A 22,636-nucleotide genomic window follows, 5' to 3' on the forward strand; every position below is an offset into this window, starting at 1 on the left:
TTCATAGCAAAAGTTGAAGTCTGATTTGTGTATACTTGTTTAGAAGGGGAAAGGAATCATGGCTGCACCGTGCCCACTTACACATATTCTTGGTGAAGAAAAAGCCAAAGAGAAAAGAAAAGAACAAAAAACTTTTCTGAAGATTCCTTGCCCTAACGCCATACGGAGATGTAAAAAAAAAATAAACGTAAGTTCAGGCATGCACATTCTGCCGATAGCCAAACCCTCTTCGATTCGATCTCGCGTGTCAATCGTCGTCCTCACAAGTCGCACAATAGAATAAACAATCGCGCCAGAGTAAAACGCCGAAAGCTTTCTTGTTTCAGAATTTAAAACCGCCACAGAGTAAACATTGAACTCTTTTGTTCTTGTTTGCAGGCCCTCGCCCGTAGCACAATTCCAACAAAGAATTTCGAAAATTAACCAAAATAGTAATTTGCGATCTAAAACGTGTAGGCTCTGATACCACATATAAGCTGCGATTTATACCCTTATGCAACGACCCAAGATAATCACGTTTAGATACACGAATTATAGATTCATAAAGTAGAAGCATTGACGCACCTTGTTTCGGATCCATCGTTCTTGATGCGGAATTTGCGACGATCCGTTGCTCAAGAACTTCTCCTCTATGAACCCCCTTTAACACTGGCTTCAATGAGACTGCGCCCTCACGTATCGTTATCGACGACTCTTGATGTGAGGCTGTGTAGACATCGGGGTTTAGAGGAGGGACTTGAGCTCTATTTATAGAGATTGAAACATTATCCTCTCATTACGGATAAAGCTTATCTCGGCCCATACTTATCCAGTCCCATATCGAATTTGAATTAGGATTTATCTATCTTTATTAGACCAAATTATATTCACAATAACAATTAATAAAGCCCATATTAAAATATTTGAAATATATTCTAACATGAAGAACCTCCCAGTCTGCCCCCTCGCGATTTTTGCATTCCAAAGACTCGATATTTTCAACTGCGAGATATAATGGAGATTTATCATCCTTGTTCTTCTAGTACATAATTTCCACGTCTCTTCTCAGGCGAATGAGCTTTCTTGTCGCCTCCAAACTTCCAGTTCGAACGGTGACATGTAGCGAAGTATCCTCCGAGGCGTTTCTCTGGGTCACGAGGTAAGGGAAATTAATAAGAGCGAGCTCCATGACTTTTTCTTTCCCAGAACGTGCTGCTACATGAAGCAATGAATCCCCGGAGGGGGTGACTTGGTCGAAGATTAGCGACAAAGCTAGCTCCTCGACAAAGACACCTTTTCTAACGCATTCATGAATTTCTCGATGCCCCCTTCTTTCATGGCTTCGTATAGGTCACGATCCATAATTCTACTCGGATCACCATCTCCAAAAGGTTGTTGGTTATATGGAGTCGGGAGGTTTCTTCCCTTCAAAGCTTCAAGCTTTTCGTTTGGCGTAGCCCTTGTTTCACTCCCATCAATGCTTATTACGTGATTCATGTCCGACGGCGGGAGTCTTTCTGGAAGCAACCAAGCAAGCAGAGATGCGGAGGGAAAAGATGAAAATAGGGATGGAGTAAACAAGCTGCTGACAGAGAGCACTCCCTCTTATAAAGGTCAAGTTTTCATATCAACCCAACACCAGATGCGACTCGCCTCGGACCATGTCATTGATTTTGGAGCCGACTGACAATTAGCGATCAGCCCAAGAAGTTATTTTGTTTATTTTACTCAATGTCCATTACGTATCCAAAAAATAGTGAGACCCACACTGTTCAAAGCACACAAGTTTCAATATAATTAATCTATTGGTCAGCCTCAACTTTAAATAACCTGGTTTTGTCTTTTTCCTCCGACAGTTTGTCCCCTCTCTCCCAATATATTGATTCAGTCTCCACTCTCAACTAACATAGCGTTGTCTTTCTCTTCGGTTTGATAGGAGGTTAGACCACTGTATTGTCCATCTGCTAGTCTACCGACCTTTGCCATTCTATTGGATCCACTACTTCTGAATTTACATCACAGGTCTTGTTTTTGAAGCAATATTCTTGATAAAATTCAATGCTGGCAGAATTCAAAAAGGAAAATAAATAAAAGGATAATGAAAGCTGAGTTCTATGATAACAATTGCAAAAAACAAAGTAAAATTGCATATCATAAACTATACACGCATGAAAAATGGACAAATGGTCCGCATAAATAGAAATACTTGTAGATTCAGTTTAACGTACATAAATTTTTTTTCCGCCTTTTTTTTTTTTTGCAATTTTTTTTCTTGTCAATCAGGTGATCAACAGTTAGCCTGTTGATGAATGGGTTGGTAAGTCAACTCTTGAATCAACTCACTCATGTAATTAATTTGTCACGTCCTTATCGCCACCTATTCACCGAATATTTCCTCGTCCATTCTCGTGGAACTCGTTTTTTATTATTGTTCGTATTCCTTTTTCTCTAATGTTTTAAGCATGTGACTCTTCTTGAAGATCGGGTGCTCATGAGTTGCCAGAACTTAGCATCATGAGGGAGACGTGAATATTAAATTTGAATGTCTCTAGGCAAATGTGATTATGAACTACGTTTCATGTTATGTGTAATCAATACGTTGAAAATCAAAACATTCTTAACAGATCTATTAGAGGTACTCGCTAACAAGACCTTTATAAGTATGTGAATATTTATTTACCATAGATGTGGAGGGAAAATTATGCAAAAATTTCAAAACATATTTACGACAACTAATTCAATATTAGATTTTTTTTAATTTCTGTAATTTAATTCTAGACCTTTTAGCAATTTACTAATCTAGTCATTCCAGCCAAATTTGACTAGAATTCGCTAATAGCACCGACATGGTCAATTTTTTGTAATTTTTCAAAAGAAACGAATTTTTCCTTTTCTCTTTATTCTTTTTTTTTTTTTTCATTTCTTTCTCTTTTTTAGCTCCACTGGATTTCCAGGCGAGGGTGTTGTGGCCCTCACCAGTGGGATATCCAGTGAATGGAAAAATAGAAAACAAAAGAAAGAAAAATAAGAAAATAGAAGAAATATACAAAAATTTTAAGATAAAAATTACAAAAATCATCTGCGGGCATTGGCTGTGCCACGTAAAATGGCCAGCCCTAATTAGACTCTCAAGTCGGTGATTTACGGCGGGTGGAAATACTACATTAACAAATCGTTAAAAAATTTAGGACAAACTTGAAAAAGTTTAAGATTAAATTTACTACCGTATGATAAGTTTAGGAGTTTATAACAATTCTTCCTCGATATAGCCAGCAATTTGCTCCGTGACACATGGGCGGTCAAGTGGACTCACTTTGTTCAATCTCTTCTTCTAACTTGAATTGATCGTGTGACTCCCAAGTTTCATACGGTGTTTTTTAGAAGATGATAATTTGGTCCTTTTGGTGGTTTTCTTCCCTTTCTCGCCGTTTTTTTTTATATAGCGATTGGTGATTTTACTCAATGGATGATCAACAAGTAGCGATCAATGAATGGATTGGTAAGTCAACTCTTAAATCAATTAACTAAGGAAATTAATTTCCCATGTCTCCCGTCGCCAGCTATCCACCTAATCTTTCCTTGTCAATTTATCCGGGCCCTCTCTTCCAATTGTTCTTTTATTCGTTTATTTCTAATTTTTCAAACGTGTGATTGTTCTCTTAGATCTGGTCCTCATAAGATACTAAACAATAACTTAGTATAATGTGGAAGATGCGAATACCTATCCAAGGGCAAATGGGGTTGCGTAGGATGTTTCATGTTGTGTAAATCAAGACATTGGCCATTGAAATATCTTCCCATTAAGCATTGACAAATGAATATATTCACGTACTTATAAATGTTTTATTAGAGATATAAAATTATAATGGGGTGGCCATGTGAACTTTTGACATCTATAAGCTGTGAAACTTGACTTGTCAGCAGATGAAACGCTCATGATCCACTTAAATCAATCCTCACATGAAAAATAAGTAGCTGATGAATGGATTAATAAGTCAATTTTGAAGTCAATTAGCTAATGTAATTAACTTTCCATGTCCCTAACGCCAGCTAATCACCAGCTCTTGCATTGTCCATTTCTCAAGGCACTCTCCTCCAGTTATTTCTCCAATGCTTTGAACTTGTGATTAGATCGGGTGCTCAATAGTTGTTAAATCTTAACCTATCATTGCGAAGAAGACGCGAATTATTAGAATAAAATATCTCTTGACAAATGAAAATGCGTAAAATATATAAACAAGTAAATGTTTTTTTTTTTCGAAAAACAAGTAAACGTTCAGTTGTCATGAGCGTGGACAGATGTTAAAAGGTTCTGTGTACCTAACAGTGGAGTTGTATTAGGTTTGTTTGTCTTTTAGCTCTAGGAGTTCAATTTTTTTTTTTCCCATCCTAGTAGTTGACTTGACTATCCATAATTTTTTGAAATATGGAAGTAATACCACTTTCGTATAGGACAGTGAATGTGATCAATTTTCTCACTGACTGAAAGAAAGAAAAAGGATGAAACCCACAAAAAATTCAACTATATTTTTATCTCAAATTATTTTTTGTGACCCCGAAAATTTTAAATTTGTGCTAATGTGACATATTTATCCAAAATTTATACTCATGCAACATACTTATCTAGTATGATAGATGGCAAATGAGTTACATGGATACAAGTTTAAGGTATTTCGTATCACAAAAAACATTTGGATTTATGGATATAAGTTCGGGGTTTTTGGTGCCATAAAAAAAGTTTCGGATAAATGTATCACAGTAGGAATAGTTCGGATTTTTTGTGAACTTTTCCCAATACAAAAAGGGTATTTTATGTTTTTTTCTTTTTTGTTCTTTCTTATCAATTAGTTATTTTATCTTGGATGATCAACAACTAGCGTGCTGATTTGATGAATTGATAAGCTACTCTTTCGTTGTCCATTTCTCGGGGCATTCTTCTCCTATTATTCTTTTATTCCTTTATCTCTATTTTTTAAACATGCAATTCTTCTCTTAGATCGGATGCTCATAAGTTGCTAAACCATGACTCAGCATCTTGAGGAAGATGCAAACTATTAAATAAAAATGTCTCTCGACAAAGGTATTGTGTATAATTTATAGATATCTAAATGCCTTTTGTCATTTCGACAAAAAAAAAAAATACTTATTTGTCATGAAAGCAGATATAAGTTCGAAAATTCCCTATACCTGACATTGGAATTGTATTTATGTTTGTCTGTCTTTGGCTCTCTAGTAGCCGAGTTTTCTTGGCTTTTGAAAAATGGAATGAGACCACTACCATATGGACAGCGAACGTGACCAATTAACTCCTAGGACGAAAGGGATAGAAGACAACCTAATACATTATGGTTAGCTCGATCATTAACGTTTCAAGCAAATTATAATATATAAAATAAGGAAATCAAGTAATCTTGGAAAATTAATTTTGTTTCCTTAAAAGGAGATGCTGATAGTTCGCTTATGGATGGAATTTGTTGTTTTTCGAGAATTATGGTGCGACTAGCGTTTTTCTGCCCGCCGCCGGGGGGTGGGGGAGAGGAGGAAGGTTGGTTTGGTTGGGTGAATTTGGTGCTTCTCAGGGGGAATTTGCTTCTCAAACGATCAAGTACTAGTGTGCCGATGAATGGATTGATAGAGTCTATTCTTAATTTAATTTCATAATGGTATTCATTTTCATTGTGCCTATCGCTAGCTATTCATTCACCCACTATTTCCTTGTCTATTTCATTGTTCTAGTCTGTTCAGATTTAAGAGATTCTTCTACTTCTAAAGACTGCTTCTGAGTTTTATTCAGATTCTGCAATACATTCTATCCAGATTTTGAAGACCTACAAATGGCGGGTTTCCGATTTGGCTCGTTATTTATGGAAGTATATAATCTTTGATTGACAGACAAATAGATTGGTAGAATATCCCATATTAGAAATTACCTTCATTGGGACAAGAAAACTTCCATATTTGAATAATTCTGCTTATGAAAACCGAGAATTTAGTTGTATGTGTGACTAAATCTGAAAGATTCAGATCCTACTCCAACAGCTACCAAATCTCTCTAGATATAGTATCTTCTAATCAAGATTGATGACGTCCAATTGATGATGGAAGAGAGATCCTAGAAGACCTTTGCAACGGCTAGTTCAAGGACGAAGGAGTATATAAGGGAGATGCATTGTGATGATTAGATAGAGATCAAAGCTTAGAATTCCAAAGTGCTTGAGTGATTCGGATTCATATACTTGTTCTCGAGAGCGAAATGCTTATATTTGAGAGGTTTGTAGTGCCATCCTTCTCCACGCTCTTCGCCACCACTTGATGCAACCAGCTCCCTTTACGGGATAAGCCTGTTGGAGATGGTCAATAAAGTCACTCCTTGCATTCTAGGTTCATCTCCAGGGCTTTGATGAATTTGTCAACCTTGCATTTGTCTACGACAGTATGCAACGGGGGATTTATAGTCTTAATATTATGGGCATTCAGATCACTATTGGCTCCGATCTGGTATGAAGATATATTTTTTGCCTATGATTGGCCCCACTTGGAACAAACGACTTTATACAGACTACATACAAAAAACTATTTTTCTTGATATATTAGTCCTTTTAGAGTTCAAGCCAGAGAATGTGTGAATTTTTTCCTTGATTTTCACTTGTTTAATAGAAAGACTTTACGTCAATACAATTATTTGGGGTTAAGAGCAAGAACAAAGCACTTTGATTAAGTTGTGTTTGCACGTAAACACCTATGCTTCACTTACTGGACCAAATTGTGAAAAACAAAGTAAAATCATAGATCGTAAATTACACATGCATGAAAAATGAGAAACAGATTCCCATAAATAGAAATACTCTTAGATTCAGTTTAACGTACATAAATGTTCTCTCTGCCTTTTTTTTATTTGTCTTTTTTCTCTTTTATCTTTTCAATTGTGATCAATAATTAGCGTGCTAATGAATGGGTAGGCAAGTCAACTCTCGAATCCACTAACTCATGTAATTAATTTGTCGCATCGCCACCTATTCACCGAATATTGCAAACCCATCGGACAATCTCAACTCTGAAGTTCGCATGTACGCAGAAATGACAATGCTTATAAATGCTGCATGGCTTTAATTGAGTCAATTCCTGTAATTTTTTTTTTTTTTTACAAACTAGAGGATGAGTCCGTTCAGTGCACCTTGCACGGGTACAAATTAATCTCATTTTCACTAGCTTAAGGAAAACAGATTCACATAAATAGAAATGCTTTCATATTTTTTTGACGTACATAAGGCCGGACCACATATTTTTATATTTCCGTGAAGTTAAAATGTTAGAAGGACGTCAAAATTATTTATTAGTTTATGGAAAAAAAAATCACATGAGTAGAAATATTTTAGACTTAATTTAACGTACGTTAATTGGTATAGCAAGTAATTTTGATTAATAGAATGCACGTGCTTGACCTTTTAAATTATAGCAAGTAATTTGGATTCTCTTTACAATTATTGAGAATGAAAGAAAATGATTTGCCATCTCATTTTGCCCTTCTAAATCACGTTCACTCACGTCAGTTATAGTTCAATGCTAAGGAATAACTGACTGTTCGTGCATGTAACTTGATCTTTCAGCTATATTCTTGACGATCGTTTAAGTACTGACCTTCACATATTTTAAACATGTGATTCTTTTCGTAGATCTGGTGCTCATAAGATGCCAAACCAAAACTTAGTGTCATGAGGAAGATGCGACCAATTAGGCTGTAATGAATCTGGGCAAACGGGGTTGCGTAGGATGTTTCATGCTGTGTAATCAATGCATTCGCCATTGAAATATTTTCCCCTTAAGCATTGACAAATGAAGATGTTCGCATATTGATGAATGTTTTGTTAACTATATAGTATAGCCGCAAATCGTTCGGGCAGTCATGTGGACTCTGACATCCATGAGGTGTAAAACTTGACTTGTCGCAGATGAAGCGGACAATAATCCACTTAAGCCGAACCTCACATGCAAAATAAATAGCTTATGAATGGATCTGAGTCAATCCCAAAGTCAATTAACTAATGTAATTTGACTTTCCATGTCCCTATGGCTAGCTATTCACCAGCTCTTTCATCGTTTTTCTATTACCTTTCCTGTAATGTTTTGAACATGTGATTCTTCTCTTGGATCGGGTGCCCATGAGTCACTAAACCTTAACTCAGCATCACGTGGAAGATGCGGATTATTAGATTAAAATGTCTCTTGACAAATGGGAATGTGTAGAATTTATAAATAGGTAAATGTTCATTTGTCACGAACGTGGACAGATGTTAAAAGGTTCTGTATAACTAAACGTTGGAGTTGTTTTTATGTTTGTTTGTCTTTTAGCTCTCTAGTAGTTGACTACCCATAATTCTTGAAATACGAAAGTAATATAAGTATCATACAGGACAGTGAACGTGATGAATTGACTCCTGGACCAAAAACTTCAATTATATACACTATGATATATTTATCTTTAATTTATTTTGTACTGCAGAAAATATAAAATTTGTATCTGTGACACGTAAAATTCCAAACTTTTATATATTTGACAAATTTATACCAAACTTATTTTTTAGGACACTGAAAATCTCAAACTAAAATCCGCGCCACATATTTATTCTCAGTCAAGATTTTTTTCTCTTTTACGTTTTTTTCCTTCCTCCATCTTCACTACCGCCCTCGCCGCCACCGCCGTCCCTTACGCCCATCGCCGCCGTCCTCATGTCTCCAAACTGTCGCGACCTCAAAAATAAACAAGTTAAATTCCAGGCTAATGGATTATCAGGTTAATTAATTAACTAACCTAACTCGGACTCTCCCAAGTCCATACCAAATCGCAACTTACGGTTCAAATAATTAACATGCAATGTGATTTGAATTTGGAGTCGCCACTAATCATTTTCAGTAGGTTGATTAAAAACCTAAATAAAATAGCGAGAGGATACTATATTATTTCTGCGAACCGGAGATTTTGAATTCGGGAATTTGGTTACGCTAGATTACTCTAACGCCCTTTCGGTACCATTTTTCATGAAAAATATTTGATTTGGCAATTTTGATGGATTTTACTTGAAATTCAAAGGTGCAGTTTTTTTGGTTTTTTCTTATTTTTTATGAAAATGTAAAACATTGAACTTTATGCGATATATACCATGGATGATTTAGAAAGAAAGAAAACACAGTCAATCACGAGCATTTACAAAAATAAATTAACATGTAATAATGCTAAACTTTGGAACACGTGGCATGTCTAAAATAAACAAACAAATGTTCAAACCAAACGATTACATCTTTGTAGATCAAGATGGAGAAGATTACCTTCTATTATACAAAATCTTACTCACGTACACGTTGTAGTTTCGTTTTAAGATCCCGAAGTCGGAAGAACGTGGCTGTCGTCGAAAATGGCAAGCAACGGCGTTGTTGGATGGCGAGAGGCAAAGTATGTGTCGGGATTTGTCGAAGAAGATGCTCGACTAAAGCTCTTTTCTTCACTCTCGAATTTTCTCTTCCGGTTTTTCTCAAGAACTCTCTTTTTCCTCTCTAAAGAATTCCTATCAAAAACTCTCTCAATTCTTTTCCCCTCCAAAAACTCTCTTCTCTTCAAGAACTCTTCTTCTTTTATAGGCAAAGTTCTTCATCCTTCATTCTTCATCTTCATTTCCTCATCTTCCATTTTCATCTTCTCTTCTTCATCTTCATTTCCCCACCTTCCATTTTCATCTTCTCTTCTTCATCTTCATTTCCTCATCTTCCATTTTCATCTTCTCTTCTTCATATTCATCTTCTCTTCTTCATCTTCATTTCCTCATCTTCCATTTCCATCTCTTATTCTTTATCTTCTCTTCACCATCTTCCTTTCTCCATCTTCTTTTGGTATTTGCAATACAGTCCCTGAAGTTCCAAGTTTTTGCAATACCGTCCCTAAGAAAATATTTCTTTTAAGCCCAAATCTTCTTGGTGCATTTTTCCACCCCATGCCTAATCCAGGCCTTTGTTAAATTAAGCTCAAACGCTTTGCTTGTTCAATTATATGCCAATGTAATATACGCTAAATGAATATGTGAGATGATTTTTGTTTAGAACTAAAATTAGTTCTAATTTTTATGCAAAAAATAGATTAGTCAAAATTTAGGCATCAACACAAACAAAGGAAGAAAACGAAGGGGAAATTTTTGAAAAAAAAGAAAGAAAACAAAATGGGAAAAGAAAAACATATAAGGAGTTGACTTATTTTTGCCACGTCGGCACCGTTTGTTTTCCATCATCCATGTCAACAGCCACATTAAGATTTTGTGGTGTTTTGTCGGAGGGTAAATATGTGAAGTAGGCACGGATATCAACGTCTAAGCCCATAGTAAACATATGATGAGCTCGAACAAGAAATCCAAGAACACCTATATTGATCATGGCATAAACCATGCCTAGATATCCAACGATAGATTTTCTTGGATACGAGTAAAAATTTGTGATAAATGTGTTACATGAATATAAGTTTGTGATTTTCTAGTGTCCCAAAAAGAATTGAGGCAAATGTGACACATATACAAGTTTGGGATTTATGGCATTTATAAAATGTTTAAGATAAATGTGTCACAATAGGTATAATTTGAGGTTGTTTAAGGCTTTTTCCCACAAAAGCAAAGGACGCGATTAATCACCGAAAGACAATAAAGAAAGTATCAAGACAATGTTATTGGTTAGCCCATGGTTATACCTCTCGGTATTGATTCTAGGCTTGTCCCTGATAGCCGAAGGAATCTTTGGATATCTCGTTGCTAAAATGAAATTTTCATCGTTAGTCTTTGAATTAGGGCCTGGTAATATTTAAGCATTTAATTATCTGATAATGTTTAAATTTTACTGTTCGTCTTTGAATTATGGGATAAAGTTGTCTATTATGTGTAAACGGCCAACTGGTAAAAAGTACGTACTGCTCCAAAACAATTACATTTTTGCATTGGTTTGCTTCTTAGAATTTTTTTTTTTTCACTTTCTCACCTGTACTAGTTCAATTGTAACAGCTTGTCCCGAATATTTCTCGAATTTAGTCGTTCCTAAAGCATGTGATCTAGAAAGAGGGTGGACACTTGTACAAGGATATCTATTAACTGTATCATATGCCCAAGGACTTATTGTGCCCAGCCCAAGCCCATGTTCTCAATAGCCCGCCTAGCAATTTCCGTCACCAGATGTACGTGTGAACGTAAAAGGAAAAGAAGCACAATCGGCTAGGGGTGAGCATGGTTCCAGGGTAGAAGCGAGAACATGGAATCGGAACCTATAGGATCCTGTCTGGTTTCGGGTTCCAAGGTATACAGAATATGTTTCGGGTTTCAAAAGTTGAGGAACACGTTCTAATGGGTAGGTTCCATGTTCCACTACTTAGAACTGGAACCTGGAACCTAGACCTTAGATCCCGAAATAAATTTATATATTTTTCTTGGTATATATTTTTGCACGATCTTATAATGTTCTATGGCATCCGACGATGAGTGTATAATCTGGAGCCAAATAAATTTTTAGGTTTAGGTTCCAAAAAATGATAAACGTGTTCCAATGAATTGGTTTCAAGTTCTAAATATAACATGTACGGAATCTAAAATCATTTACCTCTACTTTCTTTTAAATGTTATAGCGTTCACTTTCATTTTGCTTAACTAAAAAAGAAAAAATAAAATAAAATAAAAGAAATTGATAGGTTCTCAAGTACCTCGAAACCGACCCTAGAACTTGTGATCGGGTAGGTTCCGGGTTCCAAAGTATGACGGGTAGGTTCTAGGTTCCAAAAAATAAGGAACGTGTTTCGACGAATAGGTTCTAGGTTCCAAGTGGAACCTGTAAGGAACCTGGAACCGCTCGCCCCTACAACCGGCGACATAAACAAGGAAAAGAGGAAAAGAAGAAAAGAGAGAGATTTTTGCGCGAACATGTTTTGGACATCCCGCCAAGTCGAATCAATCCCGTTTTGCAATACCAAGTAAGATTTCAAGTCTTTTATTCATTTAATTGTAGTGATTTTCAGAATTAGGCCATATATTCAGAGTCATATGAAGTTTGGATTGTGCGGTTCAATTTATCAGTTGTTAAGCTACGAATTATGCGAAGATGATAGTTTAGGGCATTGTGGAGCCATGGGTTCGACGACTGTTGATTTTGAATTATGATTTGATCGAAATAAATCTTTTTAAAGTTTCGTATGCGAGTTACGCTGAATCGACAATGCATGTGACGAATAAAAATGAATGTTCAGTATAAATGAGTTTCTTCATTAATGCGTAGGAGTTGATTGGTCGACGATTAAGGGTAATCTAGTCGACTGGTTAGTTTAATTAGAACTTTACTTGTTGGTTTTCAGCCAGGTAAGTGGCACTATTTTTTTTTTTAAATTTGTAAATTCATATTTTCAAAGTGACAAGGATTATATATGTCATGTGCAATGTCTTATTTGGTTAACAGACAAAACCGATGTTTATAATATATTTAATGCATAACTTCGGATCGGGGTATTTGCTACCTTATTTGTTATTTGGAATGGTTTAAGAAGTGTTTATGAAAGGAATTGCTAAAGCTGAGTCACATGATTTGAGAAATGCTTTATGAAATGTTTTCTACTTGATAAAATAAACTTACGAGATTGGATTCTGGATTTGGTTTATGGATTATTGGAGAATGATATTAGTGGCTTATGCTCATGTCGTTATCGTTAGAACCCATTGAGGGGGTAATTATGCATACTATTGACGTTCTTCTAGGCTGAATCACTTGCTCATATAGATGAAGACCTAGCCAAGTGGGAAAACTTGGTTGCTTCTATTGTCAGCGTTACTCATGGAGTCATCAAATGGGTGGGTCGGGTCAAGCTGAAAATGGTTTGATATTAACCCATTTCCAATCAATGCAAATCTAACAACTCATACCTGACCCCACCCAACACCACCCTACCCATATTGATAAAATACTTTTATATTTAATCCAACTTAAAAAAAGTGATTTGGTCTACATTTTTTTTTCCTTTTTTTTCTACAAAGTCATCAGATTTCCTTCTTCCGATAGTGACGTCCCGTGACCGGCGACATCCTACAACCGACCGCGTCGACGGATGACTAGTCGGAGTTTGTAAAAGAAAAAAAAAGTAAAAAGGAAATAAAAATATAAAACATGAGAAAATTTAAAAAAAAAACATAAAACTTGTTTATGACTCAATTAAAGCAGTTAGGCAACTCATTTATGATCCATTTAAAACCCATTAAATTTTTAAGTAACACATTTATGAACCACTTAAACTTGTTTTTAAAACTAAATGCAACACATTTATGACACACATTATTAATATGGATCAATATATGTGTTTTAGACCATTTTGCCACCTCTAGTTAAACATGACCAAAGCTAGTTGTTGAGCATTAGATTAGATTATAGAATGGACCACCGACATTTGATTTGATAGAGATTGATCAATGGATTTGGTAGTTGAGTTGTTATTGTTAATATGATATGGTGGATTCTTATGATATGTAAAAACCTATGTTGTGCAAAGATATAACCCATTTTTTTTATTGTATACATGTATCGTATACTGGATTTGGTAGTTGAGTTGTCATTGTTGATATGATATCGGCCCTCCTTGTTGGTACCTGCAATAGTGTCAGAATCATCGCTCCTAGCCTGTGCATAATGTACAACAACTGTGGAAGGATTTCCTTCGTGTGCCTTTCTACCTCGCCTTGGCTCCCAATTCGGAGGATATCCAATCAACTACCAGCAATTAATATTCTTGTACCCAACCTTCCCATAGTTATCACATTTGACTTTTCCGAATAGTAGTTTCCTTGGGCCTACTCTTCCAACTGAGAAAGCTGCACCCTCAATCTTCTTTTCCATCCACCCGACAATCAGTCATTGCCGCTCCTCCTACGTAATCATAGAATAAACCTTACCGATGAACGAGAAAGGCTCGAAATTGAGAATTTGAGATCGAACATTCCCACAAATTTCGACTTTAAGTCCCATAGGAAAATGGTGGATCTTCTCCACCTCCTTCTTCTTTGCGTACATCATGGTTGCAGCACATGTACATTCTAAAACGTCATCATAGTCATCGAGTTCATCCCATAAGACCTAGAATTTGGTGTAATATTCCACCACCAAGAGTCCTCCTTATTGGAGCCCAATCTCGATTTTGATATCGTGTATGTGAGGTCCATCGAATATCTCCTTCAACTCGTCCCACATTACCGTTGCTTCTTTTGTATATGCCATGCTTCCTTGTAGACTCTTATCTTGGGAATTGAAAATCCATGAAATTATCATAGAATTACAAATGTCCCAGGCATTAAATTCGAGTACCGATGGATTCGGCTTCTCTAGCGATCCATCAATAAGTTCAAGTTTATTTTCGCCCGCAATGTTCGTCTTGTCGCCTTCGACCATGTTGCAGAGCTATCCCGGTCAGCACACATGAAACAAGTATGCTTCTAGGATTGTCCGAGGTGTTGAGATAATATGGTGAGGAAGGGTCAATCACCTTCTTTGCAGACGCTTCCGGAGCCATATCGCAAATGATGTGGGTCGAATTGTCTGGCGTGTTTAGGTTATCTAGCTCCGATCCCATAAGATGAAGCATAATTTACTTGTATTGCTCAGTGTAGAGTATAAATATTTATACAACAAACCGCTTCATAGATAAGGGGAAGAGAAGATCTACCAAACATATCTAATGAATTATAAAAATACACTAAATAATAGACTAACTAAAATAAAAAGTAAATCCTAGATATACACTAAATATTAGAAAACCAGAATGTAAATCTTTAGCAATCTTCTGTGATACTCTCTATTTTCGAAATATTCCCATCACCGTCCTTTTCATTCACAAGCTTCTCTCTTTGGGGGATCCTGAGCATGCATTTCGCAGGCTTAGTATATGCCGGACGTTGCCAAAACATGCGGGATGTTTTGTCCCTGGCTCGGATCCGGCCACCACGAAAGTAGATTCTTGCAAGTGACGTGAATCGGAAGATTGTCATCTCTGTCTCGAGTGTTCTGGCAGAATTTTTTTTTTCAAGTGGAGTGCCGTTTGCGGCATCTCTCAAATAGAATAGCTCTTTCTTCCATTCTGCCATCTCTTTCACTACCTGCATCAGAGGCGATGAGGATCGTGACCAACACGACTCATGGTAAAAAGTTTTCTCATGCAGACGAAGCCAGAGTTTTTTCTTATCCTTGGACTTGGATCAGTGCTTTCCAATACAGAATATTCACATGTCGGGAGCCGTGGCATAAGCAGGGAACATAATCCTGAATCCTTGATGGATCAAATTCAAATGGAACAGCGAGCAAAAGTTTGAGGATCTTTGAGTCCTCGGCCTCAACTGCCAAATACAATGTGCATTTCATTTCTTTGTTTGCCCAGTTGAGTGGCTCCGAGTCTGCAAATACCGAACGGCGAACTGCTTCACAACGACCACTCGTCACAGCCTCAGCCCTCCCTCTGACATTGGACAAAGTTCGCGCCCATTGAATGAGGTTTTCGACTGCACTCAACCTCCCTGTCCTGGCTGCCACATGAAGTGCGGTATCTTGTCTTAATCTTTTGATGGTGAGTAGATTCTCAGGAAGGCGATCAATGATAACTCTCATAATGTCAGCCTTCTCTAAGCTCTTCGCCGCCACGTGAAGCAACGAGTTCCCAAGACGGGCTAAGCCGGTTGGAGATGGTCAATAAAGTTACTCCTTGCCTTCTAGGTTCTATCTCCAGGGCTTTGATGAATTTGTCGACCTCGCATTTTTATACTTCGGATATGGAACATGGGATTTATACTCTTAATATTATGCGCATTCAGATCACTATTGGGTTCGATCCAGTATGGAGAGAGATTTTCTGCCTGTGATTGCCCCACATTTTGGAACAAACGACATTATACGGACTACGTACAAAGAAATATTTTTCTCCATATGTTAGTCCCTTAAAATTCTAAGGTAGAGAATGTGCGAACTTTTTCCTTGATTTTCACTTGTTTTATAGAAAGAGATTATATCAGTACAATAAAATGAGGTTAAGAGCAAGGACAAAGTACTTTGATTAAGTGGTGATTGCACGTCAACATCGACGCTTCACTTAAATAAAGAACAATGAAGAAAACAATTGAAGATACTGATGACCTATGAGATCTATTCTTTACGGTTATTACCTGATTAATTAGTGAACTAAAATGAGATGGCACAATAACGTTTGCCACCAATTGTAGTAGACTATAAGCTCCATGCTTTCACAAACATCAACGAAATAGATAAGGGCCTGTTTTGGTAGATTTTCATATCTCATTTTTGTTTAATTTAAAATGGTTCAAATCATCCTCTGGAGACCCCAAAACTTCTTTGAGGTTGGGCCATATGACAGGTCGATGGATTCGGCCTATCCAAAAAATAATTGGGATTGGATCATGGCATTAGGGCCTACGATGCCAAGCCCGAGCTTAATTGTGTTGGGCTTGGCTGATATGGCCCATTGCCTTGCCCTAGTCCTAACTTCATGCCGGGCAAGATTCGTTGGTCGATATAGCCACCATGCACATCAACATTGATGCATTTGTTGGTTGATATTGAACAAGGTTTGGAATTGTTGACTGCCTCGGTAATGGAGAACCAGCTTTGGAATTTGACTTTACTAGATATAGTCGAAGGGAAGAAGAAGAAGAAGAAAAAATTGAATTGGTCGTTGAGAACACAATTTAACCATAAGTAGTTTAGGTCGACCATAATGGATGTTAAATTTCATAAAAGCCAATAAAAAAATCTTAAGAAAAAATTCCAAATTGCCTGAAATGAATCTTATTTGAAATAAGGGTTTGAAGTGACGAAGTTGTCTAAAAAAAGGGCTTGGCCTCAAGGGCATTTTCATTGTTTCCCATTTTTTACGGAATTTTTTATTTATTAAAGGACTACAATTCTAGCTTTTCTGTGGTATGAGGCCATAATCTAATCACCATTCCATCCAAACTGGATTAGATTCCATATATACCGACACTTTAAGTGAACTGTCTAACAATTCTCCAGATTTTTTTGGCTGCATCCTTCAACTCCTTTGCATTGATTCAATGTAGTCATCTTACTTTTTCTTTTGGTCAAAATATCGAATCTAATAAATTGACAATACAAAATTTGCAACCTTTACCTTTTTGTACTGGGGAAATAAATTAGATTACTTCCATGTTGTTGTTGGAACCAAAAATAATAATGATGACTTCAGAAGTTTGAAACAAACGTAAAAACAAAGAATGGAAGGAGAACTTACTGAAATGCAAATGCTTTTGCTTTCGTGTATTTACTACTATAAACTTCACAGCCTTTTGTAGTGGTCGGTCCCAGACAATTTAACACAAGTGGCTGACAACATTGAATAAGGAAAAGTAAGAAAGTCCATGAATTATCAAAAGCACGTAAACAAATTCAAATAAAAGACAAGACAATAAATGCATTTGAAAGACAATCGTGGCCGTCTTTTTATTCATTCTTCTTTGGTAGCTATCCAATTGCAGATAGTTCCTTTTGTCTTTATTATTATTCATGCAATATTTCTTCTTGTCTTCATTCCTATTCATGCAATAGTTCTTCTTGTCCTCGGTCTTCTTCAGGCGCCTACTATGAATCAAGGCTTTCTTCGAAGACCACTAACAATAATCCAAAATAGCAACTAACGTGCTCAAATCCAATAATCAATTTTACATTATGCAAACAGTTGTTAACACGGACATGCCTATACAGCTAATTGGGATTTTAAAAATAAAAAAATCGTGTGTAAAACGAACAAAGGTAAGACAAATATGCGTGTTGAACACTTTTTTACTATTGAAGCTAGAATTTACAATTTGCTGATTGCATTATCATGTTAGGAAAGCACTGTTGTTCGCGTTCAATCCACTATTGAGAAAAAATCGATTCCAGTAAGTACAAAGTAAAAATCAGTAATTTGAATTGGCCATTCCTAATGTGAAGACTTCAATTCATGAATTTGTGATTTAACCTTTCATTAAAAACAACTTTGGGAAGACTAATAACTATGAAATTTGTAAAGTGGAACAAGTAGAAATTTCTACAATTCGAAGAAATTAAACAATAATCACCACTTTGAAGCTAGAAAAGATCAGTATAATGCCTGAACCTGAAATCCGAATTCCATCCCATCAGTCAATCACCAATTATCATAAATAGCATTAAAAGTTAAATGCAAGGTCCTTAATTCCTGAAATTACAAAAATTAGTTCTGTTTAATTAGCCCAAAACCTAATTCCATAAGAAAAGGAAAAACTAAGCTACGTAAAATCGTATGTTCATTTGGGAGGTGAGAACATTTCTGGAAAAAATGACAAAAAAAAGGAGGCGCATGGGTTGGCGGCTCGATTGACACGTGGCATTGGCGGTTCGATTGTCACGCGGCATTTTTACAGTGAGTAGACGATGAATATAAAGTATTATGAAGTTTCGAGAAGGGCTGTGATATTCGGAGTATACGATGAAGCAGAATGAGGTTTGACATGCGTCAGATTGCAAAGACGGATTTGCAGTGGAAAAGAAAATCGTCGGTACTTGAGCCAAGATGGATCAAATGGTCAATTCTCATTCCCTCACCCTCTTTATTATGTACTTATGATGGAAATTCTTGCTTGTTGTCATAAGTATGCGAGCAAAAAACTTCGACAAGCAGAAGTGCTGGATACATTTCCGGGGAAAGCAACAACGTTTTTTTTTTTTCTGCGCACTCCAACAAAATTAAGATTTATATCGGTGAATCAACTGAAAATGTCTTGACCTCCGCCCCCGCAACCACAGGATCTACAAGCGGACAAAGGAATGTTGAAATCGGCAATGGCTTCTAACTTCTTTGCTGCGGGCAGTTCTAGCTATGCTTGTTCTTCAGCCCCTGTTTACGATGCCTCGATTATGGTTTGAACTTATATTACCCATCATACAGAATAGATAAACATACAAGGTATTGGTCGACAGAAAAGGAAAGGAAAGAATCCAACAATCATCTATAGTTTATTGGAAGAGATACATCAAATAATGATTGCCAAAAACCAGGCTTGTTCTTGTATCTGAAATGGCGTATTGCATATTCCGGTAGGGCTTCAACCAGATAGTAAAGGGACACAATACACATAGCAGTCTTGGAGAATGGGAATATCAAGGCTCCTAAAACCATTACGACCGTCACGAGGAAAAAGACTGCGATGCACAGGAGGAGGAAAGCGAGCCATGAAAGCTTGCTCACTGCTACACTTATGCCTGCCAAAAATGCCACTGACATGTCGGTGAGAGCCATCAACAACAATGGTCCTGCTGTGAAAATCTCTGAGTCCTCGTCCTCGACTGCCAAATACAATGTGCATTTCCCTTGTTTGTTTTCCCTATTGAGTGGCTCCAAGTCTGTGAGTACCAAATGGCGAACCGCTTCACAGCGACCACTTGTCACAGCCTCGCCCCTCTGCATTGGACAGAGTTTCTCGCCGAGTGAAGGAAGATTTCGACTACACTCAACCTCCCTGTCCTAGCTGCCACATGAAGTGCGGTATCTTCTCTTAATCTTTTGCTGGTGAGTAGATTCTTAGGAAGGCGATCGATGATGACTCTCGTAATGCCATTCTTCTGTACGCTCTTTGCCATCACACGAAGCAATGAGTTCCTTGACGGGCTAAGCCTGTTGGAGATGGTTAATAAAGTTACTTCTTGTTTTCTAGGTTCACTCCAAGGCTTTGATGAATTTGTCAACCTCGCCTTTTTCTACTCCGGGTATGCAGCAGGGAATTTATACTACTGTGTGTATTCAGTTCACTGTTGGCTCGGATCCAGCACGGAGAAGGATTTTCTGCCTGCGATTGCCCCCACTTTGAGCAAATGGCTTTATACATACTACATACAAAGAAATTTTTTTCTCTATATGTTAGTTCAAGGCAGAGAATGTGTGAATTTTTTCCTTGATTTTCACTTGTTTAATAGAAAGAGATTACATCAATACAATTATTTGAGGTTAAGAGCAAGAACAAAGTACTTTGATTAAGTTGTGTTTGCACGTAAACACCTATGCTTCACTTAGATATGTGCTAATCACTATTAAGTGCACTAAAAAAAATAATTAAGAATACTGATGACCTACAAGATCTCTTTTTTACGGTTATTACATGATTAACTAATGAATTCAACTAAGATGACACAAGTACACGGTCCACTTCGATAAGGTTGAGCCCCTGTGACGAACCGATGAATTCGGCCTATCCAAAAATGAATTGGCATGGATCAGGGCATTGGGGCCCATGATGCTAGGCCCGAGCTTAATCATGCTTGGCGTGGCTGATATGGCCCATTGCCTTGCCCTAGTCCTAACTTCATGCTGGGGGCGAGATTCGTTGGTCGATATAGTCACCATGCATACCAACACTTTTACATTCAGCACCATCCAAGTAGGGTGTTTTGACAACAACAAAAAAAGGTAGGGTGTCAAAAACCGACCCGAAAACGAAATATTTCATGCATTTTTCGTTTCGGTTTGGAATTCGGTCCAGATCATGAAAAATAACCGTTTTTCTTTTTTCACTTCGAATAACTAAATTGAAAAACAACCCAAATGCTCATAATGGATTCATTCTCGGAACAGTAAGCTAAGTTGAGTAACGTAAAAAAAAAGAAAAAAAAAACATGTGACTTGATCTTTCAATTCACGAACGTGGACAGATGTTAAAAGGTTCTGTATAACTAAACGTTGGAGTTGTTTTTATGTTTGTTTGTCTTTTAGCTCTCTAGTAGTTGACTACCCATAATTCTTGAAATACGAAAGTAATATAAGTATCATATAGGACAGTGAACGTGATGAATTAACTCCTGGACCAAAAACTTCAATTATATACACTATGATATATTTATCTTTAATTTATTTTGTACTGCAGAAAATATAAAATTTGTATCCGTGACACGTAAAATTCCAAACTTTTATATATTTGACAAATTTATACCAAACTTATTTTTTATGACACCGAAAATCCCAAACTGAAATCCACGCCACATATTTATTCTCAGTCAAGATTTTTTTCTCTTTTACGTTTTTTTCCTTCCTCCATCTTCGCTGCCGCCCTCGCCGCTGCCACCGTCCCTATTGCCCATCACTGCCGTCCTCATGTCACCAAACAAAGGAAGAAAATGGAGGGGAAAGTTTTCAAAAAAAAAAAAAAAGAAAGAAAACAAAACGAGAAAAGAAAAACATATAAGGAGTTGACTTATTTTTGCCACGTCAGCACCGTTTGCTTTCCATCATCCGTATCAACAGCCACATTAAGATTTTGTGGTGTTTTGTCGGAGGGTAAATATGTGAAGTAGGCACGGGTATCAACGTCTAAGCCCACAGTAAACATATGATGAGCTCGAACAAGAAATCCAAGGACACCTATATTGATCATGGGCATAAACCATGCCTAGATATCCGACGATAGATTTTCTCATATACGAGTAAAAGTTTGTGATAAATGTGTTACATGAATACAAGTTTGTGATTTTCTAGCGTTCCAAAAAGAATTGAGGCAAATGTGACACATATACAAGTTTGGGGTTTATGGCATTTATAAAATGTTTAAGATAAATATGTCACAATAGGTCTAATTTGAGGTTGTTTAAGGCTTTTTCCCACAAAAGCAAAGGACGCGATCAATCACCGAAAGGCAATAAAGAAAGTATCAAGACAATGTTATTGCTTAGCCCGTGGTTATACCTCTCGGTATTGATTCTAGGCTTGTCCCTGATAGCCGAAGGACTCTTTGGATATCTCGTTGCTAAAATGAAATTTTCATCGTTAGTCTTTGAATTAGGGCCTGGTAATATTTAAGCATTTAATTATCTGATAATGTTTAAATTTTACTGTTCGTCTTTGAATTATGGGATAAAGTTGTCTATTATGTGTAAACGGCCAACTGGTAAAAAGTACATACTGCTCCAAAAAAATTACATTTTTGCATTGGTTTGCTTCTTAGATTTTTTTTTTTTTTTCACTTTGTCACCTATACTAGTTCAATTGTAACAGCTTGTCCCGAATATTTCTCGAATTTAGTCATTCCTAAAGCATGCGATCTAGAAAGAGGGTGGACACTGGTACAAGGATAAATGTTAACTATAGTATATGCCCAAGGACTTATTGTGCCCAGCTCAAGCCCATGTTCTCAATTGCCCGCCTAGCAATTTCCGTCACCAGATGTACGCGTGAGCGTAAAAGGAACAGAAGCGCAACCGGCGACAAAAACAAGGAAAAGAGGAAAAGAAGGAAAAGAGAGAGATTTTTGCGCGAACATGTTTTGGACATCCTGCCAAGTCGAATCAATCCCGTTTTGCAACACCAAGTAAGATTTCAAGTCTTTTATTCATTCAATTGTAGTAATTTTCAGAATTAGGCCATATATTCAGAGTCGTATGAAGTTTGGATTGTGCGGTTCAATTTATCAGTTGTTAAGCTACGAATTATGTGAAGATGACAGTTTAGGGCATTGTGGAGCCATGGGTTCAACGACAGTTGATTTTGAATTATGATTTGATCGAAATGAATCTTTTTAAAGTTTTGCATGCGAGTTACGCGTAACAGACAATGCGTGTGACGAATAAAAATGAATGTTCA

The 22,636-nt window shown here is 36.9% G+C and overlaps 1 protein-coding gene across 1 annotated transcript in view; it reads right to left on the reverse strand.

The window, feature by feature from the left end:
- Nucleotides 1-19,015: 19,015 nt before the first annotated feature.
- LOC125315890 (protein ACCELERATED CELL DEATH 6-like) overlaps nucleotides 19,016-22,636 on the reverse strand; it is a 46,028-nt gene continuing 42,407 nt past the window's right edge. The window contains exon 4 of the mRNA XM_048282001.1: nucleotides 19,016-19,249. Within this exon, the coding sequence (XP_048137958.1) occupies nucleotides 19,016-19,249 (234 nt within the window). The remainder of the gene's footprint in view (nucleotides 19,250-22,636) is intronic.

The sequence above is a fragment of the Rhodamnia argentea genome, chromosome 7 (assembly GCF_020921035.1).
Source record: "Rhodamnia argentea isolate NSW1041297 chromosome 7, ASM2092103v1, whole genome shotgun sequence".
Taxonomy (NCBI): domain Eukaryota; kingdom Viridiplantae; phylum Streptophyta; class Magnoliopsida; order Myrtales; family Myrtaceae; genus Rhodamnia; species Rhodamnia argentea.